The 19,869-nt window shown below is 47.2% G+C and overlaps 2 protein-coding genes across 5 annotated transcripts in view; one reads left to right on the forward strand and one right to left on the reverse strand.

The window, feature by feature from the left end:
• The first annotated feature begins 65 nt into the window (after positions 1-65).
• LOC135520694 (E3 ubiquitin-protein ligase RNF115-like) lies at positions 66-7,892 on the forward strand. Of its 2 annotated transcripts, none has more exons than XM_064946433.1 (9): positions 66-175; positions 1,842-1,900; positions 2,054-2,108; positions 2,319-2,632; positions 2,788-2,856; positions 3,150-3,222; positions 3,517-3,610; positions 6,613-6,728; positions 6,812-7,892. In XM_064946433.1, exons 1-9 carry the CDS (start codon positions 98-100, stop codon positions 6,929-6,931), a joined length of 978 nt encoding a protein of 325 aa, XP_064802505.1. In that variant the 5' UTR covers positions 66-97; the 3' UTR covers positions 6,932-7,892. The 2 variants fall into 2 exon arrangements, with proteins under 2 accessions (XP_064802505.1, XP_064802506.1); XM_064946434.1 differs by having other exon boundaries at positions 2,322-2,632.
• LOC135520695 (serine/threonine-protein phosphatase 1 regulatory subunit 10-like) overlaps positions 7,883-19,869 on the reverse strand; it is a 24,588-nt gene continuing 12,601 nt past the window's right edge. For all 3 annotated transcript variants that reach the window (XR_010452429.1, XR_010452427.1, XR_010452428.1), the window contains one exon: positions 7,883-8,520. The gene's annotated coding sequence lies outside the window, so the exon portion shown is untranslated. The remainder of the gene's footprint in view (positions 8,521-19,869) is intronic.

The following is a 19,869-nucleotide window of genomic DNA, read 5'->3' on the forward strand; positions in this document are numbered from 1 at the left end:
TCCCAAAGAGTTGCGCATTGCATGAAGGGATGTTGGCGGACCACCCTCTTTGGTATGCAGGAGGACCGACGTCACTGTTTGTGCTATTCTGGGGAAGATGGCGGAAGCTGCGGCGGTTCCCCCGCATCGGTTCTTCTGTCATTGTTGTAAGGGAGAAGTAAGCCCCAAGCTCCCGGTAAGTCAGTCGTTTCACCGTGTCCCGATCATGTCTGTTCAAAGCAGGTCTTGTTCTTTTCCGTCGGTTGACAACCGAATCTGAGTCCAGCAAATAGCAGAAGTTGTTTAACTAGCTAGCTGCTAACTGTAGACGGCTAGCCAGTAGGGCCCTCGGCACTGGCTCTAGCTAGCTAGCAAACAATGTTGATATTTGTTGTTGCTCGCTTTTACAATAGGATTTGTCAACTAATTTCTTTAACAAAGACATTATGTCCAGTAATTGTTAAAGATGATACTGGCATGGTTGAATAACTGTACCTGTAGTTACTGAGTAGCTGGTGTTATTTGATGTGATGTTAACCTTATTCGAGGTGGGTTTTATGTGCTTTTCCTGAATTCCTCGAGGAGGTAGCTATATGGAAATCTGATGGATATTTCAACGTAACTAGGCCAGTCTGGCTACTCCTTGGCCTACAAAGTTACGACACTTAACGTTAACATTTAGCTAGCCAGTCGTGTCGCTATCGGTTTGTTATTGACTCGCAGTCTCTGGCAGCCAGTCAATATGTAAGTAAGTCATTCAGTCTGCCTGTCTAAACCAACGTTCGCTAGGATACATTTGTGTATATTAGGCTGGTCAGTGAGAGGCAGGCTGGTAATCCCCTGTTTATTCCCTTCCTGCCATTGAAGCTACATCTGGGAGGAGGCTGAAGTAGGCCTAGAAACAGACCCAAGGCCAGTTTTGAGATTTCCCTCTTATTGGGAAATAGATCTGTGCCTATGGGTCTGATTCATCTAGCCCAGGGTTTCCCAAACTCGGTCCTGCCCCCCCATCATCAAGATTGGACTCCAGAGTGGCGCAGCGGTCTAAGGCACTGCATCTCAGTGACCATGGTTCGATTCCAAGCTGTTCCAAGTTCCATTGGGCCAGTGTAATACGGGTTAGGGTTTGGCCAGGGTAGGTTGTCATTGTAAATAATAATTTGTTTTTGTCTGACTTGCCTAGTTAAATAAAAGCTTTGATTTATTTGAATTAGCTGTGAAGCTCTAAGGCAAGAAACTATACTTGTACTGGGGTTGGGGGGAGAATTTGGGAAACTCTGATCTAGCCTGCCCACAGGCTAACCCTGCCTGCTGGTCTCACACTCTCTCTGTGCTGCTCCACTCACTGACTGCATATAAGCAGTTAATCTGTCTCACCTCCCCAAGACATATACTGAAAGAGAGAGGGTGCATGCCTCAAATATACAGAACCCTGTGCTTGTCCGTCTGAAGCATTCTTCTTTCAGGCATAGTATCTGTATGTTTTCACCAGATGACAATATTGCATACAGCAATACAGGGTTTGAACAATTTTGGAATGAGGTTCACACTTCATGTTCAAGTGTCCTTTTGTTTTGTGTAATAAAGAACATGTCTGTGTCATAGGCCTAATCCCATTGTGAGTGAACTCATCACTGGTGCCAGGGAAGACTACTTCTCGATGACAACTTCCACTTTACATGTTTATGTTCCTGCCTAATGCTATATTCAAATAGGCTATATCCTGACTCTGCCACAGATCTCTACTAGACATTTCCCCATTCTACAGACAGAAACCCCTGCATAGCTGCCTCAGCAGCCCTGTATAGAACACAGTGTGACTCATGTACTCTCTGAGTTTGTGGTGTTGTGTGTTTTTGCAGGAGTACATCTGTCCCAGGTGTGAGTCTGGCTTTATAGAGGAGGTAACAGAAGATTCCAGGTGAGAATATCTTGTTTCCTATGTCTGTAGCTTTAATGAATCTACCAGACATAGGCTAGGCAGAGTGAATGGAAGGTGGTGGATAATGACTGTGTATAGATGTTGGATGTTACTAATGCTGTGTTCTGCCTCCTGTGTGCTGTTTCCCCTCAGTCTGCTAGAGGGTGGCACTAACGGGACAGATGACACAGCCACACAGTTTGCAGAGGTATGATATGCAGTGCACTGTGGCCTGGAGGATACAGGGGTGGGGGGGTGCAAATGTGTACTGTGATCTCATCTGTACTAAATGTACCTTTTGTGATCCCATCTGTCTTTCACATGCTTTCTCTCTCTCTCTCCCTTCCACTGTCCCTCTCTCTATTCCCCCTTCTCCCACCCTCTCTGTTTTCACCCTCACCCCTCATTTCTCTCTCAGCAGCTGTGGCACCTGTTGTTTGTAGAGAGGCCTTTCACAGTGGATGGTGACAGTCCAGACTCAGAGCCCCGGGTCCCTGGTGGAGGGGTTGGGGTAGGATCAGGGGGGTTAGGTCTGGGGGGGCTGGGAGGGCTTGGAGGCCTGGGAGGAGGTCCTATCGGAGGGTCAGTCCCTGCTGGGCTAGGAGGACCCCTGGGGGGTCCTCTGGGAGGGGGGGAACACTGGGGGCCTGGTCGCCCCCCTCGCCTGCACAGTCAGCGGAGGTACCGCTCCAGAGGGAGCAGCAGACCTGACCGCTCACCTGCCGTAGAGGGGTGAGACTCCTCTCCTTACGATGCCATGTTGATATTCATATGGCTGTTTTGATCAGCCAGGATTTGCAGGTTCTAAATGTAGTCTTTTTTTAAAAAGTTTTCAATGTTCTGCTAAACTCATTCCTGACTGATGTGTGTGCCTTCTCTCTCTGTAGGATAGTACAACAGTTTCTGGCTGGTCTATTTGCCAACTCTGGAGTTCCTGGCTCACCTCCCCTCTCTTGGTAAGAACCTTCTTACTGCCATGTAAGCAGTGGTTATACAGTATGTAAGTCCATAGTTTGACTTACACACTTTCTCTTGTGGATTCCATACAAATAGTGAGGTGGATCAACATGAATATTTGAAGGTTCCCTGACTTGTTATGGGTGTGCCTCAGCCAGCACCCCTGGGACCCTGTCATTTAAACCCAAACTAAATCACAACCCATATTGTTGCTGTTCATCATGTGTGAAACGGGATATTTCCTGAATGTTTCATCTTTAACTGTAATTGACCTCCTCTCTCTGTGTGTTAGGACGGGGATGCTACACTCTAACCCAGGGGACTATGCTTGGGGACAGGGGGGACTGGACGCAGTCATCACACAGGTACGCACGCACAAACCCCATTCACTTGATTTGGTATGAATGGCCACTAACCAACTATTACTTCACACTACGTAGTATGCTATATGGATGTTGGTAGACCCAGAATGCTAATGGTTTAGCAGTTCTCTTGTTATTTTCTCTCTTATCTTTTCCAGGATGTTTCTGATGGTTTTACTCTTGTTATATCATGCTAGGTTAGCACACAGTTTACAGCACAAAGCTGAATTGTAAAGCTGTTCTTATAGTTCCTGCAGCAACCATTGTGATGTATCTTCTCTGTCTACCTGTGTGTAGTTGTTAGGTCAGTTTGAGAACACGGGCCCTCCTCCTGCAGAGAAAGAGAAGATCTCCTCCATACCTACAGTCAACGTGTCTCAGGATCAAGCAGGTCAGTCCTTTACCTCCTCTCCAGTTTCTCCATAGTGCCGTGGCCTATACACTACCAGTCAAAAGTTTGGACACGCTTATTCATTCAAGGGTTTTTCTTTATTTTTTTTAAATGTTATACATTGTAGAATAATAGTGAAAACATCAAAACTATGAAATAACACTTTTTTGGTTACAACCAAAACAAATCAAAATATATTTAAAGTTTTAGATTCTAAGTAGCCACCCTTTGCCCTGACAGCTTTGCACACTCTTGGCATTCTCTCAACCAGCTTTACCTGGAATGCTTTTCCAACAATCTTGAGTTCCCACATATGCTGAGTACTTGTTGGCTGATTTTCCTTCGCTTTGCGATCCAACTCATCCCAAATCTCAATTGGGTTTAGGTCGGGGGATTGAGCTCCCAAGTGGCGCAACGGTCTAAGGCACTGCATCTCAGTGCATGAGGCGTCACTACAGTCCCTGGGTCGAATCCAGGCTGAATTACATCTGGCCGTGATTGGGATTCCCATCGGGCGGTGCACAATTGGCCCTGCGTCGCCCGGGGTAGGCCGTCATTGTAAAATAAGAATTTGTTCTTAAATAAATAAAAATAATTGTGGAGGCCAGGTCATCTGATGCAGCCCTTCATGACTCCTTCTTGGTCAAATAGCCCTTACACAGCCTGGAGGTGTGTTGGGTCATTGTCCTGTTGAAAAACAAATGATAGTCCCACTAAGCCCAAACCAGATGGGATGGTGTATCGCTGCAGAATGCTATGGTAGCCATGCTGGTTAACTGTGCCTTGGAATTCTAAATACATCAGACAGTGTCACCAGCAAAGCACCATCACACCTCCTCCATGCTTCACGGTGGGAACCACACATGCTGAGATTATCCCATCACCTACTCAGTGTCTCACCAAGACACAGCGGTTGGATACAAAAATCAGATTTGTCCATTGCTCGTGTTTCTTGGCCCAAGCAAGTCTCTTCTTATTATTGGTGTCCTCTAGTCATGGTTTCTTTTGCAGCAATTCGACCATGAAGGCCTGATTCACGCAGTCTCCTCTGAACAGCTGATGTTGAGATGTCTGTTACTTGAACTCTGAAGCATTTATTTGGGCTGCAATCTGAGGTGCAGTTAACTCTAATGAATTTATCCTCTGCAGCAGGTAACTCTGGGTCTTCCTTTCCTATCAAATTACATTTTATTGGTCACATACACATGGTTAGCAGATGTTAATGCGAGTGTAGCGAAATGCTTGTGCTTCTAGTTCCGACAGTGCAGCAATATCTAACAAGTAATCTAACAATTTCATACCAAATACACACAAAAACGAATGGAATAAGAATATATACGTAATATATAGATGAGCAACGACAGAGCGACATAGGCAAGATGCAATAGATGGTATAAAATACAGTATATGCATATGAGTGAGGCAAGATATGTAAACATTATGAAAGTGGCATTATGGCAGTCCTCATCAGAGCCAGTTTCATCACAGCACAGCAAATTTTCCGGATTGACTGACTTTCATGTCTTAAAGTAATGATAGAATGTTGTTTCTCTTTACTTATTTGAGCTTTTCTTGCCATAATATGGACTTTGTCTTTAACTAAATAGGGCTATCTTCTGTATACCACCCCTACCTTGTCACAACATAACTGATTGGCTCAAACACATTAAGGAAATAAATTCCACAAATTAACTTTTAACAAGGCACAACGGTTAATTGAAATGCATTCCAGGTCACTACCTCATGAAGCTGATTGAGAGAATGCCTAAAGTGTGCAAAGCTGTCATCAAGGCAAAGGGTGACTACTTTGAAGAAACTCATAAAATATATATTTTGATTTGTTTAACACTTTTTTGGTTACGACATGATTCCATATGTGTTATTTCATAGTTTTGATGTCTTCACTATTATTCTACAATGTAGACAATTGTAAAAAATAAAGAAAAACCCTTGAATGAGTAGGTGTGTCCGAACTTTTGACTGGTACTGTCAATAAGCTGGTATAGCTGTGCTGCTGACAGCTGACTCATTGGGGTAAATGAGGACTCCTAGCTGCTGTCTCCTGTCCTCGTCTTTCTCACATACACACATCTGTCCTCTGTTTCACTCTCTCTTCCTCTCTCGGTCTCACTCTGTCTCTCTCTGTCTCCCCCTGGCCCAAGACCCACATAGCTGTTGTCTCTCTCTGTCGGTCACTCTCTATTTCCCCTGGCCCAGGGCCCACATAGAGAGAGCGAGACAATCGCTATGTGGGCCCTGGGTCAGACAGAGAGAGTGAGACAACAGCTGTCTCTCTTTGTCTCCCCTGGCTCAGGGCCCACATAGCTGTTGTCTCTCTCTCCCTCTCGGTCTCCCCTGGCTCAGGGCCCACATAGCTGTTGTCTCTCTCTCTCCCTCTCTGTCTCTCTCGGTCTCCCCTGGCTCAGGGCACACATAGCTGCTGTCTCTCCCTCCCTCTCTCGGTCTCCCCTGGCTCAGGGCCCACATAGCTGTTGTCTCTCTCGGTCTCCCCTGGCTCAGGGCCCACATAGCTGTTGTCTCTCTCTCTCCCTCTCTGTCTCTCTCGGTCTCCCCTGGCTCAGGGCACACATAGCTGCTGTCTCTCTCTCCCTCTCTGTCTCCCCTGGCTCAGGGCCCACATAGCTGTTGTCTCACTATTTCTTGTCATTAAGAGTGCTACTTATTACTCTTAAATCATCTCAACTAGCCACTCAGGAATTTGGCATCAGATGCTAGGCTTCAGTTATTTTAATGCCTGATAGTCCGTCATTGTAAATAACATTTTGTTCTTAACAGACTTGCCTAGTTAAATAAAGGTTCAATAAAAACATCTAATGTCGCCCCAGCTTCATCATCTCTTCAGTCTTCCCATCTCTCCCTCTCCTCCCCCGTTCTCTGTATACTGTAATATGGAGTATTTTTCCTGCGTGTAAGATAGTTATGTATGATCATTTCTAACAGGAATGTAATACTAGATGATAACAAGGGGTGTGTCTCTCCAGACTGCAGTATGGAGTGTCCGGTGTGCAAGGAGGACTTTGCAGTGGGAGAGCCCGTCAGACAGCTGCCCTGCAACCACTTCTTCCACTCAGACTGTATAGTACCCTGGTTGGAAATGGTGAGGAGGGTGGGGTGATATTTAGTAGGAGGAATGTTTTCAAGATGTTTGTTACTGATTTTCTCCTCTCTCTCTTTCTGCAGCATGATACGTGTCCTGTGTGTAGGAAGGGGTTGAATGGAGAAGACAGCAACACCCAGAACCCCCCAGAATCCCCCTCTCTAAACACGGACCCCCGCACACAGGAGAGATGGTCCTTCTGAAATACACCTCCCCCTCATCCCTCCATCCCCTTATTGCACCTTTCTGACCTCCTTTTAATCTCTCTCATCCGTCCATTCCACTTTTTTGACCCTCACCCCCCCCCCCCCTTCTCTACGAACTACTGCACACGGGAGATAAGGACTTTCTGAAGGATAGACCTCCATCTCTGCCTCATTCCTCTGTGTCATTCCTTCATCTCACTCCTCTCTGAATCATCTCTTCATCTACAGTCATAGGATGGTCATCTCAGTATGGCTGTTCCCGTCTCAATGCCCCTGGAACCATGTTCACACAGAGTACACACACACACATCCTGATTCGGTAGAACCCCACACACACGTCATGATCCATTAGCTGTCCTCTGCCTCATCATGACCAAGCACTTGCCTTCAACTCCTTCAAACATCAACCACATCTTGTTTTTTTCTACTCTTTTCTCCATATTCCTCTTTTCCATCCTTCTGAAAAGCACTGCTGTAAAACAACGTCTCTCCCTACCCCTCTACTCCTGGGATGCATCTCAATAGTCTAGTGTGGCTTCCTCTCCTCATCATCTGCACTGAACATGGCAGATGCTCACCAGGAATTTGATTTTGCCTTTCTAGCTCTGTCACATCAGTGCAGAAAGGAGACATAATTTTGACTATTGAGACGGGGCCCTCCACAATCTACTGTCTTTCGCTGTCATTCTGGTGTATATATTACAGACAGATTTGCATCGCTCTGTCATTTTACTCCTCCGTTGATGACTTGTCTTTTGTTTCACATTTCTATCACTATTTTTTTAATGTAAATACTTTTAGTCCAACAACTTCTGGTTTGAGAAGAGAACAACACAGCATATTGAGAATGGAGACAAATGTGAATCCCTGGGTATTAGTCTGTGTATATTATTATATATATGATAACATGTATGATGTATTAATAATTCAACAAAATATTAAAAACCATTAACATTGATTTTTATCGGGTCTGTTTGTCCATTAAAACGTCCCGATACTTGTGTGACGACGTAATAGAGACACATCATTTATTCAAAAGGCAAATGGTTTAAACGGCATTAATAGATTCGGTACATGATCTCTTTTCTAAACCAGATTTCAGTTTAGAAACGGTTGTTAGCAGTGTAATGGTCAGACCGTCTCAAGCAGCAGCAGTGTCTGATCATAGTAGTTAGTGTACCTGGTCCTGGTTTGATCACATGCTATATTCACACATTCCAGAGCTTCTCCCAGCGTGATAAAGATCAGTGCAGATACATAGGAACATGCAACATATTTGGCTGTATTGGCTAAACCACACAGACATTTCTAGATATGCTTAGATATTTTTAGATATTTTTAAATATGCTGTTCTGAGGCGGCAGCACATTGGGCTTCGGATGGTGGTGGGAGTTGAGTGTAGTGGTGGAAATGTAGCAGACCTGGTAGTGGGGACTGTGACAATGCTTTGACCCTGGCAGTAAAGGTGTGTGTTCCATTCCAGTGCGGTCAGAGTGTGTTCCAAGCGAGTGTGAGCAGGGAGTGGGCTGGAGGAGATGAAACCCACAGCAGGATCATACACCTCAAACTGGACCTCTGACGATGACCTGCAACACACACACAGTCTCACATCAAGGTAACGCACACACATCAAGTGTTAACACACACACCCACCTGTTGAGGATGGTAAGCACCACTGACCCATCTGGCCTGATGAAGGCAGAGCTTGTGGCGAAATCTGCACTGCCACTTTAAGAGCGCATGAGCACTAAGGAAGGAGGAGATAAAGAGAGCTCATTCAGCTCTTTGGGGAGGGGCTCTTGGCTGGCGCGACAGTTTGATTGTGTGTGCTGTGCTGCAGAAGTTTTGTTTGTTTTTCAGCGTTTGTAGTTTATAAAGTATTTAACTCAATCATCGGTGTGATCGCTTTAGATCGTGGTTGTTTTTGTTTGGGACCGCGCCCGTTATGGATCGCATGGATTAGTAGCAACATTGTTGCGAAGCTTTACGATACAAACCAACAAACCATCGGACAGTCAGACCGTACACCGGCAGGCCTGAAGACCACAGCTAAGATTTCTCTTTTTCTCTCTCTTTCTCTTCCCTCTCGTTCCAGTGCTTTACCCTGCAACAGACTCTCTATTTTTCAAATGCACTTCCCATTGAAGTTCATTAGAGCTGGACTATTATTGCCCTGCCAGAAGTATTTTGATGGACATTTTAGTTAAAAGGGAGGTTGCTTGCAAGTTGTGTATTGTTATGTGAACTGTATTGAGGTGAGGTGTACTAATGACATGTGGCCGAGAAGACTGTGGACATTTTTAAGGCCTTTGTTGTGTCGATGAACACCCCCCACATTCATACCCTCTGCACTCATCCACTAGAAAATAATACAGATTATTGCAAATCCTCTGTTGATGACTGGGTTCGTTCTTGTATGAAGTTGCTGTTTAATTTCTCTGCCATTATTAGTATTAGTATTATTGTATGAGGTATTCTTGTTGGGGTTACCCCTGTGCTGTGATGTGGGTTTTATATGGTGTGTATTCTCTTTTCTCTCCACTGGCTATCTGGTAAACAGGCTACACTCTAGGCAGTCTCTTCTGCTGATGTGTGTGGGTCTGGTAGTGGTACTCTCTCTATTCTACTCTTTTCCTTTCGGCATGGTTAATACCTGCCTGGCGCCCGAACAAAATCTTTCTTTACCCCTCTCTAATAAATACCGCTACAGAATTGGCGCCCAAACAGGGACTTGAAGAGAAACACTTATGACACCATCCACACAAGGTTGAATCATGTCTTTTGTTGGAACCCCATACTGTGTCAATGTGGACACACCTGATGGTAATCACGTTCGGGATTCTTTCATTGTGGAAGGACTCGAACTAATGGAGTTGAATAGCACTGACCCTAATCCCCAGGCTTCTGGTTCACCTATAACATCTCCACCATTACCCTCCCCTCAAACCCTTCCGGTTACCCTGTCCAGAGAGACTGGGAGAGGTGTCTCTGTGATCACTGGACAACTGGAACATCAATGGACACACACCAATCATAGTTTGACAATGCAGGAGAATGCCATTCGCAAACTCAGTGAATGTGTGGAGGCTCATCAGACAGATGTGCAGCGGAGGTTGGATTACCTTCCCTGTCAAATGGAGGAAAACCAACAACAAATGGTTCAGAGACAGAAATATTTACAAGATTCTCTGAAGCAGGATATTCAAGGAAAACTGCACCGGTTCAAAACACAAATGGAAACTAACCATCATCAAGTCATAATCTTTCTTGAGGAGGAACAAAAACAGAGAGCAGAGGAGTCAGCCTCTGTTGTGAAGGGAGTGTGTTCTTATCTGAAGGAAGTTATGGAGGACATGAAGAACTCTCTCACAGGGGAACTACGATTTTTGATTGAACAGACTCAAAAGGACACCGTTAATGAGATGGAAAAAGCACAGAAGGCCACAGACCTTCAACTGGAAGATTTGCACCAGGAGGTAATGCAGTGCTTTTCCCTTCTGGACAAATCTTCTGCACCTCCCTCAGGTTTTACCTCTGCCACTGGCTTGGCCAGTAAGGGAATAGGAACAGGTAGTACTACAAAACCCCCTCTGAAGATACTGTTAAACAACAGAACTCCCGCTGCCACTGTTATGCCTCCTCTAGAGCGCTCCCTCCCTATCAAACTACTTTTCCCCACTTTTGGCAGCCCAGAAGATGATGTTGATCCACTGTTTTTCTTATCTAAGTGTAATGATTTTCTTTCTATCCGGCCCCTTACTGACTTGGAGGTTCTTGCTACCCTCCGCAGTGTTCTTCATGGTACAGCAAGAGACTGGTGGGAGATAGCCCGTGAACATGTGTCAACCTGGGAGGAGTTTCAAAATATATTCCTCTTAGCCTTCCTCTCAGAGGACTATGTGGATGAACTGGCGGAACGTGTTCGTAACAGAGTCCAGGGTGAAGCAGAGCCAATACGGGACTTTGCCTTCTCCTATCGAGTTCTATGTAGGAGATGGAAGGCTGACATTACTGAGCAGGAGATGGTCAAACTCCTTCTTAAGAACATGGTTCCCCGCCTTGCTAGTCAACTTCGAGAACGTGTGCAAAATGTGGATGATCTGGTGCGTCTTGGGACTCAGTTTGAGAAGGACTGGAAGCACCACCTCCAAACTAAAAACCCTGTTCCCTCATCCCAGTATACCCATAACTCTCCTGGGGCTAAACCGTCTCAGATATTTGTACCCAAGATCCAGGACAAATGTCCAGTCGTGTGTTGGAGGTGTAAAGTCCAACATCCTCCAGATTCTTGCCCGCTCTATGTCCAGCGTCAGGATTCAGGAAAAGGTCAGAAAGGACCGAAGACTAAAAGTCTAGACAGATGTGGTGGCCTGCATACAATTGGGTCAGCCTTAATGCCCACCATGAAGCCTTTAGACAGCACAGCTAGCAGTCTTATTCCTATTCCGCAACAACTATTGGTTCCTCTGACTGTTAGGAACTGGAGAGGGAAGGCCATAATCGACACAGGGGCATCTTACACCCTGATGCAAGAGGCCCTGTGGCAGAACATGGCATTACCTCATGAGGAGCTACGAACATGGGAGGAGGGACCATTGTACTTGGCCAATGGAGAACCTACCACCCCTTTGGGCTGGATTAGTATAATAATAAAACTGCATGGTGAGACTAACCTTCCTGTGGCTATTCTTGCAGATTCAAGCCTTGCATTTGCTGTAGTCCTTGGCCTCGACTTCCTGTTCTTCAGTGGACTGACCATCTCGATGTCTGAACCCTCCTATCGGCTGCACTCTGACTATTCTCAGCCTCATCCATTTCAACCTGGTAATGCACTGATTTCAGGCTGGAGCCTGCTACATTATGCAGAGTCCGGACAAGGTCAAGTCATCGGACAAAGACAAAAACATGTTCCACCAGTGAAGTCCGAGAACCCAACTATCATCCTGATTACCGCCGTACCCCCCCTTCTATCCGAGAGCAAAAACAAACCTGATGTGGATTTCTACATCAAACAAGCAGTGGAACAGGCATGTCTGTCAGATGATGAAAGGTGGCAGCTCTCCCAGATGTTGGACATGAACAGTGAGGTTTGTACTCTTACACTCGGCCGTACAACCGTCTTCAAACACAAAATCTATACCCGGCATGAGGTCCCCATTAAGCAGCGTCCCTACAGGCTGTCCCCTGCCAAACTGGCAATTCTCAATGAACAGCTCAAAAGCATGTTGGAGAATGGAATTGTAGAACCTTCTTTTTCCGGATGGGCTTCTCCGGTTGTCCTGATTCCTAAGAAAGATGGTGGATATCGATTCTGTGTGGACTACAGGAAGCCGAATGCCATAACAGAAAGCGATGCCTACCCTCTACCAAACATAAATGACATACTGGAATCTCTGGCAGGAGCAACCATCTTTAGTAATCTGGATCTGAACAGTGGCTATTGGCAGGTGTCAATGGATCCCGCTAGTCAGGACAAGACTGCCTTTGTCACCCCTGCTGGTTTGTACTCCTTCAAAGTCATGCCTTTTGGTTTGAAGAATGCTCCAGCAACCTTCCAAAGGTTGATGGAGACTGTCCTGGGAGATCTGAGGGGTAGAAATTGTCTTGTGTATCTGGATGACATCATAATCTACTCCTCCTCTGTCGCGGATCATCTGCAAGACATTCAGTCAGTCTTCGACAGGCTGCAGGTTTGACCTTGAACTTGAAGAAGTGTCGTTTCTGTCTGCCAGAACTCAAGTTCCTTGGTCATGTGGTTAATGCTGAAGGTATCCATGCAGATCCAGCCAAAGTTGCAGCCGTGCAGGAATTCCCAATTCCCACATCCCTCAAGGCTGTTCAGCGGTTTCTGGGCATGGCTGGATGGTACCACAGGTTTGTGCCTGACTTTTCAAAGGTAGCTGAACCCCTCAACCACTTTAAGAAGAAAGGTGTGAAATTCCAATGGACCCCTGCATGCCAAAGTGCATTTGAAGCACTCAAAAACAGTCTAATTACTCCTCCAGTGCTTGGACATCCTAACCTGAATGCTCATTTCATTGTGTACACGGATGCAAGTCAAACAGGACTTGGAGCAGTCTTGGCTCAACAAACAGGACTTGGAACAGAAGAAGTTCTTGCCTATGCAAGTCGCACCCTTAATTCAGCCGAGAGGAATTATTCAACGACTGAAAGGGAGTGCCTCGCTGTGGTCTGGGCTTTGGAGAAATGGAGCTACTACTTGGAGGCAAAGATCTTCACCGTTGTCACAGACCATGCTGCTCTGCAGTGGGTTCTGGCATCAGGCAAGACCAACAGCCGCCTTATTCGCTGGTCTATCAGACTGCAGAAGTTTGACTTCATCATTGAGTATCGCAAAGGAAAACTGAACGTTGTACCAGATGCCCTTTCTCGGATTACAGAGACTGCCAATGTTTGTCCTCCCTTGTGCAGTACTTATGCTACCGCTAAATGTCTGGATGATTCCTTTCCTCTGGATGATGAGAGTGTATGGAGAGCACAGCAGAAGGATGCTGCCATAATGGTGATCCACAAGAGTCTGTCTGAAGAAGACACCAAGAGTCGCTTCAATGATAAGTATAGCATAATTCAGGATAAAGTGTATCGAAAAACTCCAAGAGGAGATGGAATACACAGCACCCATTATCGCGTCTTCATTCCCTCTACATTGTGTGACCAGATAATCCAAGCTTATCATGCCAATCCCATGAGTGGCCATCTTGGAGTTTTTAAAACGTATCGAAGACTACAAGAGGTGGTTTACTGGCCAGGCATGTGGGTTGATACCCGGAAGTTTGTACAGCAGTGTGAAGTCTGCCAGAAATACAAACCAGACATTGGCAGACCTGCCGGGAAAATGCAGCAGACTGTGGTGAACCATCCAAATGAAATGTTGGGAATTGACCTCATGGGACCTTTTCCTCCCAGCCGGGGGACACGGAATGAATTTTTATTGGTGGTAGTGGACTACTACACACACTGGGTGGAGTTGTTTCCCCTCCGCAAAGCCACTGCATCAGCCATTGCTCTAATTCTGAGAAGGGAGGTTTTTACCAGATTCGGGATTCCAGACCAAATCCTATCTGACCGAGGTCCGCAGTTCATATCAGGAATCTACAAAGAGCTCTGTACCTACTGGGGTGTAATTGCCAAGTTGACCACAGCCTATCATCCTCAGACCAACCTGACCGAGAGGGTAAACCGAACCCTGAAGGGGATGATTGCTTCATTCGTGGGGGATCAGCACACAAGTTGGGATCAGCATCTTCCAGAATTTCGCTTTGCACTGAACTCTGCCGTGCAGGAGACTTCTGGGGTCACTCCTGCCGAACTCCACCTGGGAAGACCACTAAAAGGTCCGATGGATAGGGTCTTGCAAAGTTCGAATGTTTCACCTGACTGCCCAGCGTTTGATGCCGTACAACACCACCACACCTTGCTAGCCAGAGTGGAGGCCAGCAAAACCAAAGCCAAACAACGACAGCTGAGAAACTATGACAAACATAGACGAGACGTGTGTTTTCCACCCCAGTCTCGTGTCTGGGTACGTTCACATCATCTGTCAAAGGCATCTAAGAAGTTCACTGCCAAGCTAGCTTCGAGATGGAAAGGTCCATACCGTGTAGTGCAGCAGTTGGGACCAGTGAACTACTTGGTCTGTTTGGAGGACACTGGGGAAGATGTCAGGACAGTGCATGTTGTTGACCTAAAGCCCTGCTACCCTACGGCAGAAGAGCTGGATCGCAGGCAAAGGCAACACCTGCAGGACCTCTTCGTGGAGGACTCTGATGATGAGGACTTCCCTGGTTTTGTGTAGCAGGAACATGAACCTGTCAAAGCCTGCGTCCTCTCTGATTCTACAGGCTTTGTTTTTTCATGGGGGGAGGAGTGTGGCGAAATCTGCACTGCCACTTTAAGAGCGCATGAGCACTAAGGAAGGAGGAGATAAAGAGAGCTCATTCAGCTCTTTGGGGAGGGGCTCTTGGCTGGCGCGACAGTTTGATTGTGTGTGCTGTGCTGCAGAAGTTTTGTTTGTTTTTCAGCGTTTGTAGTTTATAAAGTATTTAACTCAATCATCGGTGTGATCGCTTTAGATCGTGGTTGTTTTTGTTTGGGACCGCGCCCGTTATGGATCGCATGGATTAGTAGCAACATTGTTGCGAAGCTTTACCATACAAACCAACAAACCATCGGACAGTCAGACCGTACACCGGCAGGCCTGAAGACCACAGCTAAGATTTCTCTTTTTCTCTCTCTTTCTCTTCCCTCTCGTTCCAGTGCTTTACCCTGCAACAGACTCTCTATTTTTCAAATGCACTTCCCATTGAAGTTCATTAGAGCTGGACTATTATTGCCCTGCCAGAAGTATTTTGATGGACATTTTAGTTAAAAGGGAGGTTGCTTGCAAGTTGTGTATTGTTATGTGAACTGTATTGAGGTGAGGTGTACTAATGACATGTGGCCGAGAAGACTGTGGACATTTTTAAGGCCTTTGTTGTGTCGATGAACACCCCCCACATTCATACCCTCTGCACTCATCCACTAGAAAATAATACAGATTATTGCAAATCCTCTGTTGATGACTGGGTTCGTTCTTGTATGAAGTTGCTGTTTAATTGCTCTGCCATTATTAGTATTAGTATTATTGTATGAGGTATTCTTGTTGGGGTTACCCCTGTGCTGTGATGTGGGTTTTATATGGTGTGTATTCTCTTTTCTCTCCACTGGCTATCTGGTAAACAGGCTACACTCTAGGCAGTCTCTTCTGCTGATGTGTGTGGGTCTGGTAGTGGTACTCTCTCTATTCTACTCTTTTCCTTTCGGCATGGTTAATACCTGCCTGGCGCCCGAACAAAATCTTTCTTTACCCCTCTCTAATAAATACCGCTACAAGCTTTCCAGTTTTGTTTCCTGACTGAAGGACACACCCACTCTCTGAGACCCCTCCCACAGGAACTTACTGTGGAGCAGAGTTAATTTACTTCAAAACACATACAGATGAGTGATCAACAAGTAAGTTAGGAAAGAAGGGTTCATTAGATAAAGTATTGGTACAGGGTATCAGACCTGTCCAGGTGGGACAGTACAGTACCTGAAGTGGGCCATGCTATAGAAGGTGGGACAGTACCTGAAGTGGGCCATGCTATAGAAGGTGGGACAGTACCTGAAGTGGGCCATGCTATAGAAGGTGGTACAGTACAGTACCTGAAATGGGCCATGCTATAGAAGGTGGGACAGTACCTGAAGTGGGCCATGCTATAGAAGGTGGGACGGTGCAGTACCCGAAGTGGGCCATGCTATAGAAGATGGGACAGTACCTGAAGTGGGCCATACTATAGAAGGTGGTACAGTACCTGAAGTGGGCCATGCTATAGAAGGTGGTACAGTACCTGAAATGGGCCATGCTATAGAAGGTGGGACAGTACAGTACCTAAAGTGGGCCATGCTATAGAAGGTGGTACTGTACCTGAAGTGGGACATGCTGTAGAAGGTGGGACGGTGCAGTACCTGAAGTGGGCCATGTTATAGAAGGTGGGACAGTACCTGAAGTGGGCCATACTATAGAAGGTGGTTCAGTACCTGAAGTGGGCCATGCTATAGAAGGTGGTACAGTACCTGAAATGGGCCATGCTATACAAGGTGGTACAGTACCTGAAGTGGGCCATGCTATAGAAGGTGGTACAGTACCTGAAATGGGCCATGCTATAGAAGGTGGTACAGTACCTAAAGTGGGCCATGCTTTAGAAGGTGGTACAGTACCTGAAGTGGGCCATGCTATAGAAGGTGGTACAGTACCTGAAGTGGGACATGCTGTAGAAGGTGGGACGGTGCAGTACCTGAAGTGGGCCATGTTATAGAAGGTGGGACAGTACCCGAAGTGGACCATAATATAGAAGGTGGTACAGTACCTGAAGTGGGCCATGCTATAGAAGGTGGGATGGTGCAGTACCTGAAGTGGGCCATGCTATAGAAGATGGGACAGTACCTGAAGTGGGCCATGCTATAGAAGGTGGTACAGTACCTGAAATAGGCCATGCTATAGAAGGTAGGACAGTACCTGAAATTGGCCATGCTATAGAAGGTGGTACAGTACCTTACATTTATATTTACATTTAAGTCATTTAGCAGACGCTCTTATCCAGAGCGACTTACAAATTGGTGAATTCACCTTCTGACATCAGTGGAACAGCCACTTTACAATAGTGCATCTAAATCATTTAAGGGGGGGGGTGAGAATGATTACTTTATCCTATCCTAGGTATTCCTTGAAGAGGTGGGGTTTCAGGTGTCTCCGGAAGGTGGTGATTGACTCCGCTGTCCTGGCGTCGTGAGGGAGTTTGTTCCACCATTGGGGGGCCAGAGCCGCGAACAGTTTTGACTGTGCTGAGCGGGAACTGTACTTCCTCAGTGGTAGGGAGGCGAGCAGGCCAGAGGTGGAAGAACGCAGTGCCCTTGTTTGGGTGTAGCGCCTGATCAGAGCCTGGAGGTACTGCGGTGCCGTTCCCCTCACAGCTCCGTAGGCAAGCACCATGGTCTTGTAGCGGATGCGAGCTTCAACTGGAAGCCAGTGGAGAGAGCGGAGGAGCGGGGTGACGTGAGAGAACTTGGGAAGGTTGAACACCAGACGGGCTGCGGCGTTCTGGATGAGTTGTAGGGGTTTAATGGCACAGGCAGGGAGCCCAGCCAACAGCGAGTTGCAGTAATCCAGACGGGAGATGACAAGTGCCTGGATTAGGACCTGCGCCGCTTCCTGTGTGAGGCAGGGTCGTACTCTGCGGATGTTGTAGAGCATAAACCTACAGGAACGGGCCACCGCCTTGATGTTAGTTGAGAACGACAGGGTGTTGTCCAGGATCACGCCAACGTTCTTAGCGCTCTGGGAGGAGGACACAATGGAGTTGTCAACCGTGATGGCGAGATCATGGAACGGGCAGTCCTTCCCCGGGAGGAAGAGCAGCTCCGTCTTGCCGAGGTTCAGCTTGAGGTGGTGATCCGTCATCCACACTGATATGTCTGCCAGACATGCAGAGATGCGATTCGCCACCTGGTCATCAGAAGGGGGAAAGGAGAAGATTAATTGTGTGTCGTCTGCATAGCAATGATAGGAGAGACTATGTGAGGTTATGACAGAGCCAAGTGACTTGGTGTATAGCGAGAATAGGAGAGGGCCTAGAACAGAGCCCTGGGGGACACCAGTGGTGAGAGCGCGTGGCGAGGAGACAGATTCTCGCCACGCCACCTGGTAGGAGCGACCTGTCAGGTAGGACGCAATCCAAGCGTGGGCCGCGCCGGAGATGCCCAACTCGGAGAGGGTGGAGAGGAGGATCTGATGGTTCACAGTATCGAAGGCAGCCGATAGGTCTAGAAGGATGAGAGCAGAGGAGAGGGAGTTAGCTTTAGCAGTGCGGAGTGCCTCCGTGATACAGAGAAGAGCAGTCTCAGTTGAATGACTAGTCTTGAAACCTGACTGATTTGGATCAAGAAGGTCATTCTGAGAGAGATAGCGGGAGAGCTGGCCAAGGACGGCACGTTTAAGAGTTTTGGAGAGAAAAGAAAGAAGGGATACTGGTCTGTAGTTGTTGACATCGGAGGGATCGAGTGTAGGTTTTTTCAGAAGGGGTGCAACTCTCGCTCTCTTGAAGACGGAAGGGACGTAGCCAGCGGTCAGGGATGAGTTGATGAGCGAGGTGAGGTAAGGGAGAAGGTCTCCGGAAATGGTCTGGAGAAGAGAGGAGGGGATAGGGTCAAGCGGGCAGGTTGTTGGGCGGCCGGCCGTCACAAGAAGCGAGATTTCATCTGGAGAGAGAGGGGAGAAAGGGGTCAGAGCACAGGGTAGGGCAGTGTGAGCAGAACCAGCGGTGTCGTTTGACTTAGCAAACGAGGATCGGATGTCGTCGACCTTCTTTTCAAAATGGTTGACGAAGTCATCTGCAGAGAGGGAGGAGGGGGGGGGAGGAGGATTCAGGAGGGAGGAGAAGGTGGCAAAGAGCTTCCTAGGGTTAGAGGCAGATACTTGGAATTTAGAGTGGTAGAAAGTGGCTTTAGCAGCAGAGACAGAGGAGGAAAATGTAGAGAGGAGGGAGTGAAAGGATGCCAGGTCCGCAGGGAGGCGAGTTTTCCTCCATTTCCGCTCGGCTGCCCGGAGCACTGTTCTGTGAGCTCGCAGTGAGTCGTCGAGCCACGGAGCGGGAGGGGAGGACCGAGCCGGCCTGGAGGATAGGGGACATAGAGAGTCAAAGGATGCAGAAAGGGAAGAGAGGAGGGTTGAGGAGGCAGAATCAGGAGATAGGTTGGAGAAGGTATGAGCAGAGGGAAGAGATGATAGGATGGAAGAGGAGAGAGTAGCGGGGAGAGAGAGCGAAGGTTGGGACGGCGCGATACCATCCGAGTAGGGGCAGTGTGGGAAGTGTTGGATGAGAGCGAGAGGGAAAAGGATACAAGGTAGTGGTCGGAGACTTGGAGGGGAGTTGCAATGAGGTTAGTGGAAGAACAGCATCTAGTAAAGATGAGGTCGAGCGTATTGCCTGCCTTGTGAGTAGGGGGGAAGGTGAGAGGGTGAGGTCAAAAGAGGAGAGGAGTGGAAAGAAGGAGGCAGAGAGGAATGAGTCAAAGGTAGGCGTGGGGAGGTTAAAGTCGCCCAGGACTGTGAGAGGTGAGCCGTCCTCAGGAAAGGAGCTTATCAAGGCATCAAGCTCATTGATGAACTCTCCGAGGGAACCTGGAGGGCGATAAATGATAAGGATGTTAAGCTTGAAAGGGCTGGTAACTGTGACAGCATGGAATTCAAAGGAGGCGATAGACAGATGGGTAAGGGGAGAAAGAGAGAATGACCACTTGGGAGAGATGAGGATCCCGGTGCCACCACCCCGCTGACCAGAAGCTCTCGGGGTGTGCGAGAACACGTGGGCGGATGAAGAGAGAGCAGTAGGAGTAGC

The sequence above is a fragment of the Oncorhynchus masou genome, chromosome 29 (genome assembly GCF_036934945.1).
Source record: "Oncorhynchus masou masou isolate Uvic2021 chromosome 29, UVic_Omas_1.1, whole genome shotgun sequence".
NCBI classification, from domain to species: domain Eukaryota; kingdom Metazoa; phylum Chordata; class Actinopteri; order Salmoniformes; family Salmonidae; genus Oncorhynchus; species Oncorhynchus masou.